This window comes from Pan troglodytes, chromosome X, assembly GCF_028858775.2.
Source record: "Pan troglodytes isolate AG18354 chromosome X, NHGRI_mPanTro3-v2.0_pri, whole genome shotgun sequence".
NCBI classification, from domain to species: Eukaryota; Metazoa; Chordata; class Mammalia; order Primates; family Hominidae; genus Pan; species Pan troglodytes.
In genome coordinates, this window is record NC_072421.2 from 70,627,403 (window position 1) to 70,651,888 (window position 24,486).

A 24,486-nucleotide genomic window follows, 5' to 3' on the forward strand; every position below is an offset into this window, starting at 1 on the left:
GCCAGATCTTCCAATACTATGTTGAATAGGAGTGGTGAGAGAGGGCATCCTTGTCTTGTGCCAGTTTTCAAAGGGAATGCTTCCAGTTTTTGCCCATTCAGTATGATATTGGCTGTGGGTTTCTCATAAATAACTCTTATTATTTTGAGATACGTTCCATGAATACCTAGTTTATTCAGAGTTTTTAGCATGAAGGGCTGTTGAATTTTGTTGGAGACCTTTTCTGCATCTGTTGAGATAATCATGTGGTTTTTGTCATTGGTTCTGCTTATGTGACGGATTACGTTTATTGATTTGTGTATGTTGAAGCAGCCTTCCATCCCAGGGATGGAGCCGACTTGATCGTGATGGATAAGCTTTTTGATGTGCTGCTGTATTCGGTTTAGCCAGTATTTTGTTGAGGATTTTTGCATCGATTTTCGTCAGGGATATTGGCCTGAAATTTCCTTTTTCTGTTGTGTCTCTGCCAGGTTTTGGTATCAGGATGATGCTGGCCTCATAAAATGAGTTCAGGAGGTTTCCCTCTTTTTCTATTGTTTGGATTCGTTTCAGAAGGAATGGTACCAGCTCCTCTTTTTACCTCTGGTAGAATTCGGCTGTGAATCCGTCTGGTCCTGGACATGTTTTGGTTGGTAGGCTATTAATTACTGCCTCAATTTCAGAACTTGTTATTGGTCTATTCAGGGATTTGACTTCTTCCTGATTTAGTCTTGGGAGGGTGTATGTGTCCAGGAATTTATCGATTTCTTCGAGATTTTCTAGTTTATTTGCATAGAGGTGTCTATAGTATTCTCTGGTGGTAGTTTGTATTTCTGTGGGATCGGTGGTGACGTCCCCTTTATCATTTTTTATTGCGTCTATTTGATTCTTCTCTCTTTTCTTCTTTATTAGTCTGGCTAGCGGTCTACCTATTTTGTTGATCTTTTCAAAAAACCAGCTCCTGGATTCATTGATTTTTTGAAGGGTTTTTTGTGTCTCTCTCTCCTTCAGTTCTGCTCTGATCTTAGTTATTTCTTGCCTTCTGCTAGCTTTTGAAAGTGTTTGCTCTTGCTTCTGTAGTTCTTTCAATTGTGATGTTAGGGTGTCAATTTTAGATCTTTCCTGCTTTCTCTTGTGGGCATTTAGTGCTATGAATTTCCCTCTACACACTGCTTTAAATGTGTCCCAGAGATTCTGGTACATTGTGTCTTTGTTCTCATTGGTTTCAAAGAACATCTTTATTTCTGCCTTCATTTCGTTATTTAGCCAGTAGTCATTCGGGAACAGGTTGTTCAGTTTCCATGTAGTTGTGCGGTTTTGAGTGAGTTTCTTAATTCTGAGTTCAATTTCATTGCACTGCGATCTGAGAGACAGTTTGTTATTATTTCCATTTTTTCTTTTGCATTTGCTGAGGAGTGTTTTACTTCCAGTTGTGTGGTCAGTTTTAGAATAAGTGCGATGGGGTGCTGAGAGGAATGTATATTCCGTTGACTTGGGGTGGAGAGTTCTGTAGATGTCTGTTAGGTCTGCTTCACCCACTATTATTGTGTGCGAGTCTAAGTCTCTTTGTAGGTCTCTAAGGACTTGCCTTATGAGGCTGGGTGCTCCGGTATTGGGTGCATATGCATTTAGGATAGTTAGCTCTTCCTATTGCATTGATCCCTTTACCATTATGTAATGCCCTTCTTTGTCTCTTTTGATCCTCGTTGATTTAAAGTCTGCTTCATCAGAGACTAGGATTGCAACCCCTGCTTTTCTTTGCTTTCCATTTGCTTGGTAAATCTTCCTCCATCCCTTTGTTTTGAGCCTATGTGTGTCTTTGCCCGTGAGATGGGTCTCCTGAATACAGCACACCGATGGGTCCTGACTCTTTATCCAATTTGCCAGTCTGTGTCTTTTAAGTGGGGCACTTAGCCCGTTTACATTTAAGGTTAATGTTGTTATGTGTGAATTTGTTCCTGTCAATATGATGCTAGCTGGTTATTTTGCCTGTTACTTGATGCAGTTTCTTCATAGCATCGATGGTCTTTACAATTTGGCATGTTTTTGCAGTGGCTGATACCGGTTGTTCCTTTCCGTGTTGAGTGCTTCCCTCAGGAGCTCTTGTAAGGCAGGCCTGGTGGTGACCAAATCTCTCAGCATTTGCTTGTCTGTAAAGGATTTTGTTTCTCCTTCACTTATGAAGCTTAGTTTGGCTGGATATGAAATTCTGGGTTGAAAATCCTTTTCTGTAAGAATGTTGAATATTGAGCCCCACTCTCTTCTGGCTTGTAGGATTTCTTCAGAGAGATCCGCTGTTAGTCTGATGGGATTCCCTTTGTGGGTAACTCGACCTTTCTCTCTGGCTGTGCTTAACATTTTTTTCCTTCATTTCAACCTTGGTGAATCTGACGATTATGTGTCTTGGGTTTGCTCTTCTTGAGGAATATCTTTGTGGTGTTCTCTGTATTTCCCGAATTTGAATGTTGGCCTGTCTTGCTAGGTTGGGGAAGTTCTCTTGGATAATATCCTGAAGAGTGTTTTCCAACTTGGTTCCATTCTCCCCGTCACCTTCAGGTACATCAATCAAACGTAGGTTTGGTCTTTTCACATAGTCCCATATTTCTTGGAGACTTTGTTCATTTCTTTTCACTCTTTTTTCTCTAATCTTGTCTTCTCGCTTTATTTCATTGAGTTGATCTTCAATCTCTGATATCCTTTCTTCCACTTGATTGATTCGGCTATTGATACTTGTGTATGCTTCACAAAGTTCTCGTGCTGTTTTTTTCAGCTCCATCAGGTCATCCATGTTCTTCTCTAAACTGGTTATCCTAGTTAGCAATTCATCGAACCCTTTTTCAAGGTCCTTAGCTTCCTTGCGTTGGGTTAGAACGTGCTCCTTTAGCTTGGAGGAGTTTGTTATTACCCACCTTCTGAAGCCTACTTCGGTCAATTAGTCAAACTCATTCTCCGTCCAGTTTTGTTCCCTTGATGGTGAGGAGTTGTGATCCTTTGGAGGAGAAGAGGTGTTCTGGTTTTTGGAACTTTCAGCCTTTTTGCGCTGGTTTCTCCACATCTTCGTGGATTTATCTACCTTTGGTCTTTGATGTTGGTGACCTTCGGATGGGGTCTCTGAGTGGACGTCCTTTTTGTTGATGTTGATACCGTTCCTTTCTGTTTGTTAGTTTTCCTTCTAACAGTCAGGCCTCTCTGCTGCAGGTCTGCTGGAGTTTGCTGGAGGTCCACTACAGACCCTGTTTGCCTGGGTATCACCAACGGAAGCTGCAGAACAGCAAAGATTGCTGCCTGGTCGTTCCTCTGGAAGCTTCGTCCCAGAGGGGCACCCCCCACATGCCAGCCAGAGCTCTCCTGTATGAGGTGTCTGTTGGACCCTACTGGGAGGTGTCTCCCAGTCAGGATACATGGGGGTCAGGGACCCACTTGAGGAGGCAGTCCTTCCCTTATCACAGCCTGAACACTGTGCTGGAAGAACTGCTGCTCTCTTCAAAGCTGTCAGGCAGGGACGTTTAAGTCTGCTGAAGCTGTGCCCACAGCTGCCCCTTCCCCCAGGTGCTCTGTCCCAGGGAGATGGGGGTTTTATCTAGAAGTCCCTGCCTGGGGATGCTGCCTTTTTTTCAGAGATGCCCTGCTTAGAGAGGAGGAATCTAGAGAGGCAGTCATCCTTGCTGAGCTGCGGTGGACTCCGCCCAGTTCAAACTTCCCAGAGGCTTTGTTTACACAGTGAGGGTAAAACCGCCTACTCAAGCCTCGGCAGTGGCGGATGCTCCTCCCCCCACCAAGCTCGAGCATCCCAGGTCGACCTCAGACTGCTGTGCTAGCAGCGAGAATTTCAAGCCAGTGGATCTTAGCTTGCGGGGCTCCGTGGGGGTGGGACCCGCTGAGCCAGGCGCTGGAGAGAATCTCCTGGTCTGCCGGTTGTGAAGACCATGCGAAAAGTGCAGTATCTGGGCTGGAATGTACTGTTCCTCCCGGTACAGTCTATCACAGCTTCCCTTGGCTAGGAAAGGGAAATCCCCTGACCCCTTGTGCTTCCTGGGTGAGGCGACACCCCACCCTGCTCTGGCTTGCCCTCCGTGGGCTGCACCCACTGTCCATCCAGTACCAACGAGATGAACTGGATACTTCAGTTAGAAATGCAGAAATCGCCCGCCTTCTGCGTCGATCTCACTGGGAGCTGCAGACCGGAGCTGTTCCTATTTGGCCATTTTGCCAGCTCTACCTGTGAGCAACCTCTTAATGCCATAAACACCCAGTCTGTTTTAGTGACCCAAATTAAGAGATTTGGAATCCAGTTGCCTCACCTGACCAACAGTGAGCTGCTTTTCCCCTGTGTTTCCATGGACGTAAAGTGGCCAGGGAGAGAGATCCTCCATGTTCGTGACTCTCCCTGATATGCTTAGTGATGCTAGGTGACAACACAATCAATTCTCCTCAAATTAATGCACTTACATAATGGCCAATTTGCCACATTTACTGAATTTCCTGATTGTCATTTTAACAGCTTTCACAGGAGTACTCATTTTTGGTTATTAAAGATGAAATATACCTTTCTGAATATTAACTCAGTGGAGGTGGACATACCTTAGGAACTGGGGAAAAATCCAGAATTAAAGACTGAAAATTTTCTGAATTATTATTTTTTCAATCCAAAGTCTGGCAGTTTGCATATGATAGAGTTCCTTAAATATTCTTGATATATGTGGGAGTCTTTCAAATACCATTAAAAAAATCTATTCAACATACGTGCTTTTTTTTTTTCTTAGTGTTCTCTTGCATTTTTTCAATGGCTTTATCAGACAGAATTGCTTATTTTGATTGGGAATAAAGATGGTTGACCAAATGCAGCTGGGATGTGCCTCTTCCCCAGAGAGGAAGCAAAATATTAAGTAAATCTGCACACTTCAAACACATCTTTTGAGAGAAAACATGGGAATTCAATAAAGGAGCAATGGAAGACACTGTGGTGGAAGAGGGAGGAAGCAGGACTGCCTGTTTGGTATTGCTGGGTGCCACGACTCGCCCCTGGACACAGACTGGACCCGAGGAAGTGGTGAGTGAAGGAACCCTAAGGCACCACATTCCTGCTGTGGACCTCTGAGATCCTAGACACAGGAGTTCCCTTTGGGCTGGCAGGCAGAGCTACAGGGAGAAGATGCAGAGGCACTGCTTGAACCTGTGTGGAGCCCAAAAGGCTTCAGTGTGCTGGGCAGCTGCAGCAAAACATGGCTCTAGTGCCCACCCCCAAGGCTCCGTGTCCTGCCCTAAGCAGCTGCAGCTCCTACTGTCTGCTGGGCCGGGAGATAGCGGAGTCCAGGCGTGCTCATGTGCCCAACACAGGCCCCGCTGCCATTGCCCTGGGACCAAGGTGCATCCGAACCACATGCCCCCATGTTTGCCCCTCCTTCCCAAGACTGCCTGCCTGGCTATTTCTGTGGCGGTGGGGGTTGGGGAGGGCAGGAGGGGAGGGGGAGGGGGAGGGGGTGGGGGAAGAGGAGGAAATTCTTCCTAATTCATTCTATAAGGCCAGCATTACCCTGATGCCCAGACCAGACAAAGACACAATGAAAAAGAGAAAGCTGCCGTCCAGTGTCCCTGATGAACACAGGTGCAAAAATCTTCAACAAAATACTAACAAACTGAATCCAACAGCACATCAAAAAGATAATACACCACGATCAATTGGGATCTATCCCAGAAATGCAAGGATGGTTCAACACACACAAATCAATAATCTGTCTCATCAACAGAACAAAGATTGAAAATGATATGATCAGCTCAGTAGATGCAGAAAAAGTGTTGGACAAAATGCAGCGTCACTTCATGATAAAAGCTCTCAACAAATTAGGTACAAATGGAATATACCTCAACATAATAAAAGGCTGTATATATAACTAACCCACATCATACTGAATGGAGAAAAGCTGAAAGCCTTTTCTCTAAGAACAGGAACAAGAGAAGGAGGCCCACTCTCACCACTCTTATTTAACATAGTACTGAACGTCCTACCAGAGCAATTAGGCACCAGAAGGAAATAAATGACATCCAAATGGAAAGAAAGGACGTCAAATTGCACCCCTTCACAGATGACATGATCGGATAGATGGAAAAACCTAAAGACTCCCCGAAAACTCTTAGAACTGATAAACAAATTCAATAGAGTTGCAGGATACAAAATCTACGTACGAAAATCAGTAGTGCTTCTATGCACCAATAATGAACTAGCAGAAAAGGAAATCAAGAGAGTAACCCCTGCAGCCATAAGAAAGAATGAGTTCATGTCCTTTGCGGGGACATGGATGAAGCTGGAAGCCATCATTCTCAGCAAACTAACACAGGAACAGGAAACCAAACGCCGCATGTTCTCACTCATAGGTGGGAGCTGAACAATGAGAACACATGGACGCAGGGAGGGGAACATCACACACTGGGGCCTGTGGGGGGTGGGGGGCAAGGGGAAGGAGGGCATTAGGACAAATACCTAATGCATGCGGGGCTTAAAACCTAGATGACGGGTTGATAGGTGCAGCAAACCACCATGGCACATGTATACTTATGTAACAAACCTGCACGTTCGGCACATGTATCTCTGAACTTAAAGTAAAATTTAAAAAAAAAAAAAAAAGGGCAACCCCATTTACAATAGCTACAAAAAAAATAAAGTATCTAGGAATAAATGTGACCAAGGATGTGATAGATCTCCACAATGAAAACTTCAAGACACTGATAAAAAAAATTGAAGAGCACACAAAATAGTGGCAAGGCATTCCATGCTTATGGATTAGAAGAATGAAAATTGCTTAAATGACCATATTACCCAAGACAATCTACAGATTCAATGCAATCCCACCCAAAATACCAACGATATTTTTTACGGAAATATAAAAAAAATCCTAAAATTCATATGGGACCCCAAGAGACCTCAAATAAACAAAGAAATCCTGAGGGGTTGGGGGAAGCAAACAAACAAAGCTGGAGGCATCACTCTGCCTGACTTCAAAATATACTATAAGGCTATAGTAACCAAGACACCGTGATATTGTTATAGAAACTTAAAGGCTTAAATGGAAGACTTGAAACTATAAAAATAACAAAGGAGAAAAGCTTCAGGGCATTGTTCTAGTAGGGCAAATATTTTATGGGTAAGACTACAAAAGCACAGGCAGCAAAAGCAAAAATACGCAAATGGGACCATATAAAACTAAAAAGCTTCTGTACAGCAAAGGAAACAATCAATAGAGTGAGGAGACAACCTGTAGAATGGGAGAAAATACTTACAAACTAATCGTCCGATAAGAGACTGATATCCAGAATACACTAGACGTTCAAAGAACTCAACAGCAAAAGTCCCCCAAATAACACTATTAAAAATGAGCGAAGGATCGGAATAGACATTTCTCAAAAGAAGACATACAAGTCGCCAAGAAGTTTATGGAAAATTGCTCAACCTCACTAATCATCAGGGAAATGCAAGTCCAAACTACCATGAGATATCCTCTCACCCCAGTTAGAATGGCCATTATGAAAAGGACAAAAAGATAAGTTTTGGCGAGGATGTGAAGAAAGGGGAGTTCTTACACATTGTTGGTCTGAGTGTAAATTAGTGCAGACATCATGGAAAACAGTACGGAGGTTTCTCAAAAAACTAAAAACAGAGCTACCATATGATCCAACAGTCCCTCAACTGAGTATTTATCCAAAAGAAAGGAAGTCGGTATATCAAAGAAAGATTTGCTTCCCCATGTTTCTTGCAGCACTATTCACAATAGCTAAGATACGGAATCAACCTAAGTGTCCGTCGACATGAATGGATAAAGAAAATGTGGTATCTATGCACAATAGAACATTATTCGGCTACCAGAAAGAATGAAGTCCTGTCATTCGAGGCAACATGAATGAACCTGGAGGATTTTATGTTAAGTGACACAAGGTAGGCACAGAAAGACACAAATACCACACGTTCTCACTCATATGTGGAAGCTGAAGGAAACTGGGCTCATAGAAGTAGAGAGTAGAATTGTGGTTACTAGAGGCTGGGAAGTATAGAGGGGAGGGGAGGATAGAGAGAGGTTGGCTAATGGATACAATATTACAGATCGATAGGAGGAATAAGTTCTAGTGTTCTATAGCACTGTAGGTTGAATATAGTTAACAGTATCGTATAGTATACGTTAAGAAAAAGCTGGAAGAGGGGATTTTGAATGTTTCCAGCACAAAGGAATGATAAATGTTTGAGGTGATGGATACCCTAATTACTCTGGTATAGTCATTACACATAGAATGGATGTATCAAAATATCACTCTGTACCTCGTAAATATGCACAACTACTATGTGTCAACTAAAAAATAAAAGAAGAAAAAGGAAGACAAATACCACATGATCTCACTCATGTGGAATCTTAAAAAGTTGATCTAATAGAAGCAGAGAGTAGAATGATGGTTGCCAGAGGCTGGGGGTGACGGGGCTTGGGGGGGATATGGCAAGGGAAGATGTTGGTCAAAGAGTACAAAGTTCCAGTTAGACAGGAGCAAGAAGCTTTAGTGATCTGTTGCACAGCATTTCTAGTTAAAAATAATGTATTACGTATTTTGAAACTGCTAAAAGAGTAGATTGTAAATGTTCTCGCCACAAAAGAATGATAGGTAGGTGAGGAGATGGATATGCTAATTAGCTTAGTTTAATCATTCCGCATTGTATACATATACCAAAACATCGTATTGTACCCCAAAAATATATATAATTATTATTTGCTTTTTTAAATAAAATAAATTTATAGAGACCGCTGCTTCTGGAAAGATGGAAAGATGGTGTAGTTGTACATTTCCCTATTCTTCCCACTAAGTACAACTTAAAATTCTAGACACTATATATAAAACAAACATAAGGCTGGAAGTGGAGAGAAGAAAGTAGACCAACTGGGGACCTCAGAACGACATGGTGGTGAGTTCCTTGGGTTTTGTTTTTGCCTGATATATCCCAAACTTGGAGCTGAAGAAACCAGCTACTAGGGAATGCCAAAATGCACAGGCAAAACGAAACAAAACTAAACAAAACAAGTGAAGAAACAAAGAAATAAACCTACAAAAGCCTGTTCTTCCTAGCCTAAGGATCAGAAAAGAGGCAGCCAAACAAGACAGAAAATATTTTTCACAATAACTGCTCTACTCCAGTCGAACACCTCAGAAAACTCTGTGGCCCCTTCCCCACTCATGCCAGCAAAGATCTAGTGGGGAGCGTAGACTTCCACATTCATTTCCATGGGCAGAGACGAGGGCCCCTTTGCGCTATCATATCACCAGGATTATGTGGAGATCTCCAACATATACTCCCACCAGGCCATAAGGAGACACCCCTCTTTGTCCCTGCTGGGATGATGTCAGGAGTTTCACCACCACTCAGTGTTAAGGATGCCACTCAATCCATGGGCTAAAGAGAAAATCTTCCAGATGTAAACTAGGAGAGCCATTATGGAAAACAGTGTGAAGGTTCCTCATAAAGTTAAAATAGAACTACCATATGACCTAGCCTCCCCACTTCTGGGACTATATTCAAAAGCTATGAAATCAGCATGTCAGAGAGATATCTGCACTCCCATCTTCACTGCATCACTATTCACAATAGCCAAGATTTACAATGAACCTAAGTGTTCATCAGCGGATTAACGAATAAAGAAAAGTGTGGTCTATATACACAATGGAATACTGTTCTGCCATGTAAAAGAAGGAAATCATGGCGTTTCCAACAACACATGGCATTTCCATGTGTGGAAGGTGAAAAAGTCGATCTTTTAGAGGTAGCGAGTGGAATGGTGGTTACCAGAGGCTGGAGTTTGGGGGAGTGGGGGAGATGTTGACCAAAGGGTACAAACTTTCAGCTAGACAGGAGGAATAATTTCAAAAGATCTATTCTACACCGTGGTGACTATAGTTAATAACAATATGCTGTATACTTGAAATTTGCTGAGAGTAGTTTTTAGGTGTTCTCGCCACACACAAAAAATGGTAAGTATGTGAGGTAATGCATATGATAATTACCTTGATTTAGCCATTTCACAGTGTATACTTATTATCAAAACATCATGTTGTACACCACAAATATATACAATTTTTATTGGCCAATTTAAATAAAAAGAATACTGAAGACTGAATCTTCCAGGACTTCAGAAAGTGAATTGAACTGAATGGAAATGATTGTAAAACATGTCAACATCTGTGGTGCAAAGCTAAAGCATTGTTGAAAGGAAAATTTATGCCATTAAGTGCTTCCATTAGACAAATGGAAAATTATCAAAGCAGTAATCTATGATGTCACTACACTAAACTAGAAAAAGAGGAGCAAAAGAAGCAGAAGGAAGGAAATGTGAAAGATAGGTAAAATAATCAATGAAATGGAAACCTGAAAAATAATAGAGAAAATCAATAAATAAAAACCGAGGTCTTTAAGAAGACCAACAAAACATACAAAACTCAACGAAGACTGACAAAATAAGCCTATGATGATTCACTGCCTTTGTGCATATTTACTGAATGACTTTAATAACTATAGTTATGAAACTTTTCATATAGTTGACTTTAGGAAGCTAAGCCCTTATGTTTTCAATATGAATCATACAATGGAAAGAAGAAATAAAAGAAACATCAGACTCTTGACTTAAATCACAACAAAATTTGATTTTTGAACTAACAGCCAGATCCCTGCCTTTCGCCATAGAAACTAGTTTCTGCAATGTCTTTCACAATTAACTCAATTTCCTTTCTAAGAGGTAGACATGATACCCAAATAACTGCACTATGAGTTCAATTTTTCATGCTACGAGCGTGTCTTTGCAAATTGGAAAGTTCTTGGAGACAAAATTTCCCATGATTCATGTAATGCTAAAAGTAAGGTAGTTGAAATTTTTCAGACTTTGAATCAATTATTCTTCCATACTGTTAGAAAGGTCTTGTATTACATGGACATTTGAGTGGCGACTTAGGTGAAGGCCTTCTGCGTTTTGTAAAATATTATATATGGTCTCATAATTTTCTATTATGCGTTATGTAACTGAAATAACGATACCTTTTTACGAGGTCTCCACCAAAAATGTGTGTGTGTGTGTGTGTCTGTGTGTGTGTATTCTACAAGATCCGAGCCATTTTTTAGTTGGCCAAATTAATAACCTCAGATCCTCTTAATAATTATCATAAACTGCCTTTTTTGCTATTGCTGACCAATTAATTCTAATTTCAGGCAGCGAATTTTGTCAATCTGATTAGACTGTTAGAGGGAAAATTCTTATCAAATTCATCATGTATTTGCTTACATTTCTCTTAATATTGTCCAGTTTATTCTCTTTACATTTCTTTCAACAAAACGAATAAACAGCTTGTGCTCTGTCTCTGCCACAGCAAATGCAACACCGACAACAACGAGGTGGGGGAGGGGGTGAGATGAGCTTTTTTACATCAAAATGCCCATCCATAAAAGCAGAAATTAATTATAGAATTAGAGAAATCACCATTTTTTAACCAACAAAGTAATAATCAAATCAGGCAGGAGCCCTGAATGAATACTAAGGCCAAGAGGTAAAATTCTGTTGGAGAGCAGAATATCCGCATGTCATCGAAATATCCTGACAGACTACTTATTAATCACAAAGGGAGAGAAGTACCTTCCCAGTGTAGTACTCTGTCTGAAAAATACCTTAGTTAAGTGATAAAACTGATGAATACAAACAGCATCACCGATAACTAGAGAAACCGGCGTTAGGACCCTCCAGATGTGACATAATGTGAACTGCTCATCACCTTCTTAATATTCGTACCCAAAGTGTCAAACATAAATATAAACAAGAGGCAAATATCAGGCCAGCCCGTATTGTGGGACACTTTACAAGACGACAGGCCTCGGCTCTGGAAAAAATGTCATCGTCATGGAAGGTTTAAAAAATTGTTTGGGGTACTGTTTGCAATTAGAGGACACTAAAGAGACATGACAACTGTGTGCAGTGTACCATGCTTGACTGGATTGTTGATCCCCCAAAAAGTCTTTCAAAAGGATATTATTGGGACATTTGGTGAAATTTAAATATGAACTGTATGTGAACTTGGATAATATTACCCCTTCATTGTTACATTTCTTCAATGTGATAACGGCACTGCGGTTTCATAGGAGTACATTCTAGTGTTTAGGAGGTGCATGCTGAAGTAACTGGGTGAAGTGTTTGGAACTGCTACGTGGTTAGGCAAGAAAAAAAATTACTGAGAGATAAAGCAATGAGACAACGTGAATCTAGGCATCAGATTGTTCACTGTATTACCCCCTCAGCTTTGTGTATTTTCAAAATAAAATGTTGAGGAAAATAGATTCCTCATATTTAGAGTTACGGACTGAAATGTTTACAAATCAAATAAGATACATTAAGATATCCACGTATGATTTTTGTACTTTTTTGATTTCTGATATTTGCTTGAAAATAATCTGGAGGAGGGGGAGAGGAGAGGATATGTATGAAATGTGATTGGCCATGAGTCGTTAATGGTTGCAGTTGGGAGATGGATATTTGGAGGTTCCTTATGTTATCCTCTCTTGTGCTGTCGTTCTCAAAATGTGGTCCCCTACCAGCAGTGTTAGCATCACCAGGGAACTTGTTTGCTAAGCAAACTCGGCCGAGCCTGGTGGCTCACGCCTGTAATCCCAGCACTTTGGGAGGCCCAGGCGGGTGGATCACCTGAGGTCAGGAGTTCGAGACCAGCCTGACCAACACGGAGAAACCCCGTCTCTACTGAAAATACAAAATTAACCGGGCGTGGTGGTGAATGCCTGTAATCCCAGCTACTCGGGAGGCTGAGGCAGGAGAATGTCTTGAACCCAGGTGGCGGAGTTTGCGGTGAGCCGAGATCGCGTCATTGCACTGAAACCTGGGCAACAAGAGCGAAACTCCGTCAAACAAAAAAAAAAAAAGAAAAGAAAAGAAAAGAAAAGAGAAAAAGCAAAACAAAGCAAAGAGAAAAAGCAAAGCAAAGCAAAGCAAAGCAAACTCTGGGTCCCACCCCAGATCTTGTCGTCTGAGAATACAGATACGGAGCTCAGAAATCTTTGTTTTATCAAGCCCTCTGGGTGATTCTGATGCAAGCTAGTGTTTTAGGACCACTGCTCTAATGTACCATACACAAAAAAATTAATACACCATAGCTAAGTTACATTTACTATGGGAGAGGAAAGCTGGTTTGACATTAGCAAAGCTGTAACTGGAAGGGGACCCGAGAGAGGTTTGTGTGTTGCTCATATATTTTGTTGCCTGTTCTAGATACTAATTGCATGCGTATATTTAATTTTTGAAAACTCATTAAGAGGCCTGGCTTGGTGGCTCACACCTGTAATCCCAGCACTTTTGTCGGGCGGACTGCTTGGGCCCAGGAGTTCACGATAGCCTGGGCAACATGGAGAAACCCCGTCTCTACAAAATATACGAAAATTAGCTGGGGATGGTCGTGTGCCTGTAGTCCCAGGTACTTGAGAGGCTGAGGCAGGAGGATTGCTTGAGCCCAGGAGGTGGAGGTTGCAATGAGCCAAGATCACGACACTGCACTTCAGCAGCCTGGGTGACAGAGTGAGGGGCTGCTTTTTTGTTTCTTCTTTGTTTACAAATCAAATAAAGAAAGCAACCCAAGGAAGGAAGGAAGGAAGGAAGGAAGGAAGGAAGGAAGGAAGGAAGGAAGGGTGGGAGGGAGGGAAGGAGGGAGGGAGGAAGGAAGGAAGGAGAAAGAGAAAGAGAGAGAGAAAGGGAGAAAGAAAGGGTAAGGAAGAAAGAAAGAAAGAAAGGAAAAGAAAGAAAGAGATAGAAAACTGATTAAGATATACATTTATGATTTTTTAACCTTTTGGATTATAAGTTAAACTTGGCTGAAGGTTTTAGAAAAAACCTGGAAGTTACCTAGGCTGGGTATTCTAGAGATAATGGATTCTCCCATAACTGATCCATAGATTCAGTGAAAATGCAGTCCAAATCTGTTACAACCGAGTTTTTGGGAAACTTGAAATTGCATGCTAATTTATGCAGAAGGACAAAAGGCCTAAGACATTCGGGGGTGGAGGTGGTGTGGTGTAGGGAGAGAGGAAGAAGAAAGGAAGGAAGGAAGGAGGAAAGGAAAGAACGGAAAGGAAAGGAAGGGAAGGGAAGGGAAGGGAAAGGAAAGCAAAGAAAAGGAAACGAAAAGTTAAGGAAAACACAAGGAAACAATATTAATATGGAAATGCTGGCAGCATTCCTTTTAAAATCCGGAACAACCCAAAGAAGCCCAATTTTGCTGTCGCTATTAGATCTTGTACTAAATTTCCTAGCCAGCGCTGTTAAAAAACAAACAGCCAACCAACCAAAACAAGCAAACAAACAAACAAACAAACAAAAACCCCCATAACTTCAATTCTATTTCTACTATGCATAAACTCACAGATAATCCCAGAACTCCTACTATAGAGTTTGGCATGTTGACAGACTTTAAGATCAAGTTACGTTTTTAAAAGTTAAAGGCATTTCTGTAAATTCGATCCAAATAGAAATTGTCCTTTTAAACAGACATCGAGTACAAGAACAGCAACGATCTACAGTATCTTGGAATAAATACAATAAATGATGTGCAAGATCTAAATATACAAAAGATGAAACTAAAAACTGAACTGAAAGATTAAAACATTAAGGACGCACATAAGTGGAGACATCCCAAGTTGGCGAACAGGAAGGCTGAGTATTCTACAGATAGTAGATTCTCCCCCTAACTGATCCATAGATTCAGTGAAAATGCAATCCAAAGCTGTTACGACTGAGTCTGGGGAGACTTGACATTGCATACTAATTCGTGCGGAAGGACAAGAAGGCAAAGAATGGCAAAGAATAGCAAAGATGTGTTTGGAGATGATGAACACCATGCAGGGACTTGCCCTAGCAGATGTCAAGATGTATTGCGAAGTGAAAAAATTTAAGACAATTTAGTAGTGGTACAGGAATAGACACATTTATCTGTGGAACATAACAGGGAGTTCATAAACAGAGACACAGAAATATGGACGAAAGTGTCTCCAAGCATTGTTCCCTGGGGGTTGCAAAGTCACCACTGATTGGGAATCCGCGGCATGGAAATATGGATCGATCTTTAATCACATGCTGAATTTTTAAAAGGTAAATTACAAAATACCAAGTACATGAGTTATAAATGCATGCACACCAAATATTTCACACCCAAAGGGAGACTAATCTGGGAAACAAGCCCTGGGGAGCATAAAGCTCAACGATCACCTCACGATTTCTTGACTGACCTAGTACAGGGATCGGGAGAAGCTACCGGGAGGTGATGGGGGCGTGGCCTCAGAACGTGAGCGTCAAGAGATCTCGAGGTTCATTGGTCGCCAGCCACAGCGGCGGGAGGTCGAAGGCAGCGCAAGAGCTCATTGGCCTTTGTGGCAAGAGCGGGAAGGGAAGCAGAAGCTGGATCTTCCCTCAGACCGTCTGACTGGTTCTGACTTGCCGGAGGCTGAGGCAACCACAGGCTGACATCAGAATTAGGTCCTCGTTCTCCACGCCTCTTATTTCCTCCCACCCTCCTGAGCCAGATTCCCAACCCCTTCCCCTCTCTGCTACCTCAGCAGGGAACCCCCAACTGCTCCTGATGTCCCATCGCGCCCTCAGCTCTCCCGGAATCCCTTTTGGGAGGACTCCTTGCTCCAGCCCCCTGAGCCCTGGCCTTTGGCCAATGAGGCAGGGCTCATGGGATTGCTTTTGATTCGGAGGTCCGGGAGGGAGTGGATGATTGGGCTTCCTGAGGAAGTGGTGCGCTCCAGGGTGGTGGGACTGCGTGTGTGGGGTGGGGTGGGGGTGGGGGGAAATGGTGTCCTCAAGCACAATTGTTGAAGTGTGGAGAGGATTATGGAAGATTTTGGGGAGGCTGTGGAGGGAATGTGTGGGTTTTCATGAAAGCAGAAAAGGTGTGTCAGTCCAAGAGAAACACTACTGCACTGAGGAGTTCCCTACTGGCTAGATCAGAACCTGACACTTCATAGGAGGCTCAACAGGTACCTGCTGAATGAAGAATCAAGGGAATCGGCCGGGCCCGGTGGCTCACACCTGTAATCCCAGCACCTTGGGAGGCCGAGGCAGGTGGATCAGCCTGGCCAACATGTGAAACCCCGTCTCTATTAAAAAATACAAAAAATGGCCGGGCGCGGTGGCTCACGCCTGTAATCCCAGCACTTTGGGAGGCCGAGGCGGGCGGATCACGAGGTCAGGAGATCGAGACCATCCTGGCTAACACGGTGAAACCCCGTCTCTCCTAAAAGTACAAAAAAATTAGCCGGGCGTGATGGCGGGCGCCTGTAGTCCCAGCTACGCGGGAGGCTGAGGCAGGAGAATGGCGTGAACCCGGGAGGCGGAGCTTGCAGTGAGCCGAGATTGCGCCACTGCACTCCCGCCTGGGCGACAGAGCGAGACTCCGTCTAAAAAAAAAAAAAATACAAAAAATTAGCCAGGCGTGGTGGCAGGCACCTGTAATCCCAGCTACTCGGGAGGATGAGGCAGGAGAATCACTTGAACCCGGGAGGCAGAGGTTGCAGTGAGCCGAGATCACACCATTGCCCTCCAGCCTGGGTAACGAGTGAAACTCCGTCTCAAAAAAAAAAAAAAAAAAAAAAAAAAAAAAAGGCGGGGGGGGGAATGCATGAAGGGATGAATGAAATTAGTAACTGAAAGAGGGCCAGGGATCCAGGAGAACAATATGATTTCATGGGATACAAGAGGGAAATCAGCTCAAAGGGGGAGCAAGGGAATAATTAAGTGTAAGGTGGAGTACAAGAAAAAAATCAGCATGAACCAGCATGAAATGTGAGGGGAAAATTGAATATAGGGCATAGAAGAGACTGACAATGGAATTGAGTGCTGGTGGCACAAAATCCTGTGCGGGGAGTGAATGAATGCAGGAGGTTCGGAAGAGAATTGGTGAAGTGGATGCCAGGAATAATACTTGGGTTTGGCAGAGTGCAGGATGATACACAAGAAGGGGGTGTAGTAATGGTGGAAGAGGGCAGGGGAGTGCATGTGCATGCCTGAAAGTGGGGTCTATGGTGAAGTGACGGTAAGCAAGGAGAATAATGACTGCATTGAATGGGTATGGGATCCATTCCAAGAGTTTCTTGGGAGGGGGCTATGTGTGAGTGGGGCTTCTGGGAAGGAGGCAACATCAGCAAGGGGGTCGCAGTGAAGGTTGGCGAAAACCATGGGAGAAGAAGGGGAGGGAAGGCAATCTGATTCCAGCGGTGAGAAGGATGGAGAAGGAGCATTGAGCCACCTCAGATAGGGTTTTCCAAGGGCAGAGGAAGTACGTTGGGGGTAGGGGATCACGTGGCCATTCTGACCTCCGCTCCTGACCCTAGAAGCATGGATCCCGTGTGTCTGAACCTCCATTTCCCTATGGATGTACTGAGGACAAATAAATACCCGCTGCACCCTGCTGCCCCTGTGACTCTGAATGCACCACAGGGCGTCAGACTGGAGCCCCATGGGGGACTGAACTTGGCCCCAGAAGAGCTATAGGTTGCTGTGACCGCTGCCACAACCATTTGGGTATCACTGCCCAAATCAGGGGCCACAAGCATTTCTGCCTCTTCCAGGCCTGCGAGTGTCACAATTGTGCCCTCTTCTCATGAGTATGGTGTCTGAGATGCGGAGGGGCCGGACCTCCTCTAAACGGGACTAATCTTAGCCCTGCAATCCTTTACTTCAGAGAACGCCTCAGGGTCTTGCCTGCTGTGAGTGCCTTGAAGAGGGAGCAGCGGGCACGATCAAAGAGACACCTGGCTCAAGGACCAATAAGGAGTATGGCTGCCCCTCCCAAAGCTCCCATCCGTGTCAGGAATTTGACCATCAGAGCAGGAGCCCTCAGTGAGTGTTTCTGGCAAGGGAGGGAGCCAGAGTTTGGGTGGAGGAAGCATGAGTGGTTCTGTCACCAGTCCTGTCACAGAATTGCAGTGCGACCTGGGGCAAATTGCTCCCTGGACCTTAGTGTGCCCAGGTGCAAAATGTCACCAATGTTGTCTACCAAGTGTTTGTAGGAAGGAGAGAGCTGGGGGACAGGGCAATCGAAGAGCTCCATGGTGAGATGAGAACTGCGACTGGAGGTGGGGTGAAGTGGGGTGGGGTTGGGGGAAAGACTCACCAAAGCTGTTCCTGGTCTTTCACAGCTGGGAAGGAGAATAACATGCTGCAGCCCGAGACCCACATCTTCACAGCCCCCGAGGAGGTAAGGAGAGTCGGTGACCAGTCGGGCAGGCTCCCACCCAGCCACTGTCCAGACATCTTTCACCGTGTCCCAAGGACATGGGTTTCATCTCCAATCCTATCACCAGCTCACCATGTGACCTTGGGAAATATCACTTCTCCTCCCTGGGCCTCAATTTCCCCAGTTGCAAAATGAAAGGCAAGACTGGCTGGTCTTCAAGGTCTTCGGAGCTCTGACATTCTAGGCTCCTATCCTCATCCTAAAACATGTCCACACCTCCTCTCTCCATGGCTGGCCTGGTACCTGACTGCAACCTGTGCTCTCTGCCCCTGCAGGGGAGCTCCCAAGGGGCTCTGCTGCTTGGCCAGGCCCCAGAACCTTTGTCTCTGCCCTGTACTCCAGTGACCTTGGAGCAGCAACTGGTTTCTCCTTCTGGGGATCCCCACAGGGCCCCTGCCCTGCCCAGCATGTGAGTAGCGTGAGGACCATGGAGCAGGTTGTGTCTTGTGTGCCTAACCTTGTCCTTGATGCCATGGGAGATGGAGGAGGAAGAGGGGGAGGAGGAGGAAGAGGAGGTGGAGTGGGAGGAGGAGCAGGAGGAGGAGGAGGGAGAGGAGGAGGAGGAGAAGAAGGAGGAGGGCAAGGCAGCATCTAATACTAACGGGCGAGGACAGGGCTCTCCTAGCTTTGCTATTTTCTATTTGTGAGACTTTGGACAAGTGACTTTATGTGTGTGAACCTCCATTTACCTATGGATGTACTGAGGACAATATTCTATACCCATAGCATTGAAAAGGGAACTGGCACAAGGCCTGCCACATAGTAGGGCTTCAACAAATGGGGGTTGTTATGCCACATGAAACAGGTGGATGGGATAGAAGGTCCTGCTGAAAGGTGGGGTCCGTGCTGGCGAGGGCCACAGAGGCCCAGGGCAAAGCCCAGAGGCCATTAGAGAAAGCTTCCTGGAGACCCTTCAAGACCCATGGGGACTGGGCAATATGGAAGTGAGAACCAGTCCCTGAAGAGGGACAGTAATCACATCTCTCCAGGTGTTTTGCAAATTAAAACACGGGCACCTGTAATTTCCCATGATTTTCACCATTGCCCTGGGAGGAAAGAGCTGGTAGGAATAAGCGTCCCTGTCAGGAAAAAGAGGTATGGAAAAGAAACCTGGCCAAGCAGGAGAAGGGACTTGCCCCAGCCACAATGACTGATGGTCCAGCAGGCATTGGGATTCTCACATCCAGATATTGCAAAATCCTGCCCCTCTTTCTGTCTACTGGTAGTATGTGTCCGCCAGCGGATTTAATCCCCTGGCCTCTCCTTTCCTTGTTTCTAGATGCTCAACTCTGATCCTCCAGCCCTGTGCCACCCTTGACCCTCTTCTACTGCAGCCACAGGTCCTGGGAAAGTAGTGGGGTCCAGAACCCTGGGAGGGGCGGAGTTTAGTGGATGGGAAGAGCAGAAGGCCTTGGTGGGAGTGGGGGAGGAGGTTGAGGGAACAGGGGGCTGAAGGGGCACTTGTCGTATTGGGAAGAGGTGTAGTTTCCCAGTGCCTATTCTCTCATGCACTTTCCTTTCCAGGTCCCCAAAGTCTCTGACCAGGCTTTGGTTTCTGCCCACTCAGAGTGGCAGCGGAAGCTGGAGGCCGCTGAGGCTCTGCTGACTCTGAGAAACTCTGCCCAGGCCCCTCCTGACTCCATCTCCCTGCACCAGCCTTGCAACCCACCAGGTAGCCTGCTCCCTGAAAGGAGAATACAGGGTGGGAATAGCTGGGGAATGGGGGTCGTTGTGGTAAGCAGGTTCTAACTGAAAAATCAGAGTCAGTAAGTTGAATCTCCTTGGGGCCAGGCACCCAAGCTCCTCAGTATGACTCCCGAGATGGTAGTTGAGGGCTGTTTGTTGAATCTTCGGTTTATTGAGCTTTGTGCGCAACAGCAAGCGTTCAGTGCCCTGATGTCAAGAAAGAAGGAAGCTGAGGCCCTGAGAGTGGCAGGGACTTGCCCTCTCTGATATGCATGCAGCATATCAAGTGGAAGAACCGGCCCTCTTGACTTTCAGCCCAGGGTCTATGCTCAGCCCCCTGTGGCCTACTGTGGTCTGGGGAGGACATACAGAGGTGATAAAAGGCTTGGTCTGGAAGGAGGTCTGGTCTCTGCCTTCCGGGAGCTTCCAGTCTAGATGTGGAGCCTGGATGCCCTTGCAAGCTGTGTTTTGTGGCCAAATTTTAACGATGTGCCCAGAGAGGAGGGGCTGGAGGAGCTCCGAGGGGGGATAAACAACTGGGGAGGCTGGGAGGGAAGGCTAGGCATTCCCAGATCCAAATGGTGAATGGAGCATGGTGTGTCAGTGAAGAAACACCCCTGGAGGGACTGCTGGAACAGAAAGGGATGAGGCTGGAGAGGATACCAATCACAGAGGTCTGACAGGTCAGGCTTAGGAGGCTGGACCAGCAACTGTGGGTAGTGAGGAGCCAGGGAACATTTTCTGAGCTAGGGAGAACAATTTCAGAGACCCTGAGCTTGACAAAAAGAGTTGTGGTGGCTTTGATGGAAGGATTCGGGGAGGCAAGATGGGAGATGGGGAAATCAGAGAGGAAGAGGTCTATGCAACAGTCCAGGTGACAAATCTTTGGTTGGGCGGGACGCATAAAAAGAGTAGATCTGGAAGGGGATGTGGATGTGACCTGGCTCTGGCCCCTTCCTTTCTGTCCACAGCTCCTGCTGGAGATAAAGGATTCCAGCCTCCCAGCCCCTCTCTCCGCCCCAGGCCAGCCAGCTCCATCTCGCTGCCTATTGGACATCTGGGATGCATCTCCCTCTTGAGCTAGGAACCCAGAGGAGGAGGCCTCAATAGAGCACTGCCTATTTGGTATCCAGTTTCTGAATGTGCAAAATGGTTAACGTCCAAAACGCTTAACGTCTTTTTTTAAAGCCTTCAGGTGTTTTATAAGCTTTTTATTATATGGGGCAACTCCTTGGCTGAGGGTGGATATTCTTGTACCTCTGTCCCTTACTCTTTTGGATGCTGGGGCCTTTTTCTGTCTCATAAAGACAGGATTGTGCAATCTAAGTTGATCAGTCTCTCAGTGGGGTTCTGTGTGAGTTCATATGCCAGAGTTTTTATTCGTCTTGTGATTGCTGACATACCTGTGCACTCATGTGTATACCCCTGCATGTGGAAACATGAAGATGTTTTCACTTTGTGTCTAGGTTTATGTACGTGAACAAATAATAAACCGTTGTTGTTATAAGGCACTGTGATATACGGGTTGTTTGTTACCACAGTATAACCCAGACTATCGCGACTCTAACCGATTTGTTCAATTCATGTTTCAAAGTGAGAATCACCTTATCCAATAACTGGGATTTCCTAACATGGCTAGATAAGAAAATGGTAGAGGAAAAAGAGTAGGGTATGTATTCATTGAGCAATGAAGTACCTACCCTCTGCCTGGCATAGACTGTTTCCAGTTGCCCAGAGGGCCGTAAGTGGCAATGCCTGTAGGATCAAGCAGATCATGTAAATGAGTAGAGCAGGCCCGATGGCCTCTGGCCAAACTGACAGTGTATGCTCTGCGTAAGTGGGCAGCTGCTGCTTGGCTCCAGGCAATTGTTGCCATGCAGGGATAGCGACTCATGGTGGCCAAATTGACTGTTTTTTCAAGAGAAGATGGAATTCTAGATTTCTGTATAAAATCACTCAACTTTAAACGTTGGCTCGGGTTTCTTCTTTAAGTCCTATATCTGGGCCAGACCAAACTTCCATGAAGGACAGTTTTGGCCAAGGGAAATGCCAGTTTTATTCTAGACCAATGTGAATTTTACAGTGGGGGAAACTGAGGCCAATCAGGACAAGAAGAATCAAACAGGAGAAATGAGTTAGACTCAGACCCTGTTTTTGAAGGACCCATGAAATATGAGGAAGCATCACTACCTTTTATTTATTCTGTGCTCACCGCACTAAGCACATACAGCCTCACGGCAACTTTGCAAGCTAAGCATTATTATTGCCATTTTGCCTATGAGGAAACACACTCAAAGAATGAAAGAGACTTGCAGAAGTGGTTTGGGGGAAATTTTAAGCCAAAGATCAGCGAACACTCCCTTGTCTTTATCAGGCCCTAAATCAGCGAATAATTCGATTTTTAAATAAAGCATTGAATAAAAGGTTCAAAACTCAAAGCAACAAACATCAGTCAGAGGGTTTTTCCAAAATAGTCCCTTTATTTCTTACTCAAGGTAACAACAATATGTAGTAATCGATCAGATCTTTCTTACCTGCACTGGTTTCCCAGTCCTCTGCTGATATTCTAAACAAATGAAGACCTGGAGACCCCCCACCAGGCAGAAAGAAAGCTCAATTGGACATGCCTGGATATGGGCCCTTTTCCATGCTATTATCTCCCTCCTTTCTTCCCTCCCAGTACTTTACCCAAGACAATTGATTCGGATGACATCCAATTACAACTTGTCCTTTCTTTTTTGAGACCCCGAGAAGTCAGGATTCTTATATTCTTGATCTGATGGCAGAGAAACAAACGTGCAAAGTCACTCAGACTCGGAGCAAGACTAGACTGAAGTCCATCTCACACCTTCCTTCCTTCCCTGATTTGTTACTCGAACAAATGATCCCAAAGCCCCTCCTTTCCTAGTGATGGATGAACAAGTCCACATATTTCTGGAGGAATGAAGCGGTAGTACCTGGAAGAGGACGAAGATCCTGCTATGAAATCGTGTCCTAGGCACACCACAGTCCCACAGTTGACTTGGGTGAAAGAGGAGGCCTATTTTGGTTAAAGGATGTGGCATGAGAAGAGGGAGGAAAAACAGAAATAAAGTGATGGGCATTGGGGGAAGCAGTGAGGCCCTTTTCCCTGTCCCCTTTTATTTTCCTGATGCCCCCCTCCCCCCATACACACACACACTTTTTCTAAAGTCTCATAATGGTGTATTTTTGGCATCTTAGGACATCTTTGTGAATGTTAAATATCAAACCTTTTTCGTGTACTTCCCTTAGCCGTGTACTACCCCTGTTCATAGATTTAAAACATGGCTGTGTAGAGCACTGTGAGTTATGTCTTGACTCGTGTATGTCACATAACAGCATTGGTTAGATCTGAGCATACCCATCACATCAGAGCTTCTGTAGAGTGGATCAATTTCAACCATTAGTGTGCAGGTACAGGTTTAGCAACTGGCTCTCAGGGGAAAGGAAGGTTGGGGGAAATGCCCTGGGTTGTTGCATTTGCTGAATGCAAGATATCAAAGTGATGTCAGTGAACGCAGAGTTGGGAAGAGATGTATTTTTACCATTCGGATACCATAAATGTAAATAACCACAAGAACACAGATAACAGTACAACGTAGAAAAATAATTAGGGATTGATATTTTTTAGCATATATTATGTTTGTTTTCAATATAATTGATGTGATTGTTAGTTTATATAATGTAGTTTTTAATAATGGCTGTATTTAACAACTGGCTCACAAAATTCTTGAAAATCTTATGGTTGGCTCTTATGTTCTGGTAAGAGCCAGCTCCAGCACTCCGCCACTTTCAACCCTTGCCCAGAAAGACAGCTTTTCCAAAGTAGGTTCCGCTAACACTGCAGGGCCATAAAGGGCTGCTACTGCTGGTTTCTGATCAAGAACAGCCTAAAATGTATGGGAAAGTATTATTTTTAAATTAAAAAATGGAAAGACCTGGGACAAATATTGAGCGGAATAAACAGTCAAAACCATTTATGTGGGAATGCGCATTCTTGGAGGGGGCCAAAGTCGGGTAGAGGTGAGTGGTAGGGATCTCAGAATTGGCAAAACCCATCCATACACGGTTATATTCAACAGATTTCTCTTTTCTTTTTTGTCAACAGATTTCTTAAAGGCTAAAGAAATGGGGGCAACCGGTATTACCTGGCCATTGGACCTGTATCTCTCTTTAGAGAGACTGACATTCATTACACTCCCGCCTCCTGCTTAGATAGATGCTGCATAAGCTGTTAGTACATAAACTTCTCCACCTTGCCTTTTTTAAAAACTTAAAAACACATCCTTGAGGCTACCTGATCGCCAAGCTGAGAACAGTGTTATTTCAGTGAATGGATGTACTGACCACACTATTATGCATCTTGTGAAGCATTTAAAGTCACACATATAAGAAAAATTTCTATAAATGCCACTTGTTCCCCACGTTGAGAACTGTGTTATTTCAGTGAGTAGATGCGTTAGCTACAATGTAATGCATGTACTGAAGTGGTTAAAG

General features: G+C 44.5%; 1 protein-coding gene across 4 annotated transcripts in view; it reads left to right on the forward strand.

Annotated features, from left to right (window-relative positions):
* The window catches only part of DMRTC1B (DMRT like family C1B), a 72,514-nt gene extending 51,039 nt beyond the window's left edge, over positions 1 to 21,475 (forward strand). For 2 of the 4 annotated variants that reach the window (XM_054677075.2, XM_054677076.2), the window contains 6 exons: positions 17,728 to 17,885; positions 18,185 to 18,243; positions 18,558 to 18,691; positions 19,562 to 19,622; positions 19,807 to 19,954; positions 20,940 to 21,475. In XM_054677075.2, the coding sequence (XP_054533050.1) occupies positions 17,822 to 17,885; positions 18,185 to 18,243; positions 18,558 to 18,691; positions 19,562 to 19,622; positions 19,807 to 19,954; positions 20,940 to 21,052 (579 nt within the window). In that variant the 5' untranslated portion in view covers positions 17,728 to 17,821 and the 3' untranslated portion in view covers positions 21,053 to 21,475. Of the gene's footprint in view, positions 1 to 13,719; positions 15,519 to 17,727; positions 17,886 to 18,184; positions 18,244 to 18,557; positions 18,692 to 19,561; positions 19,623 to 19,806; positions 19,955 to 20,939 lie in introns of those variants that run through there. The other 2 variants (XM_054677074.2, XM_054677077.2) reach the window with 2 other exon arrangements.
* Positions 21,476 to 24,486: the final 3,011 nt, after the last annotated feature.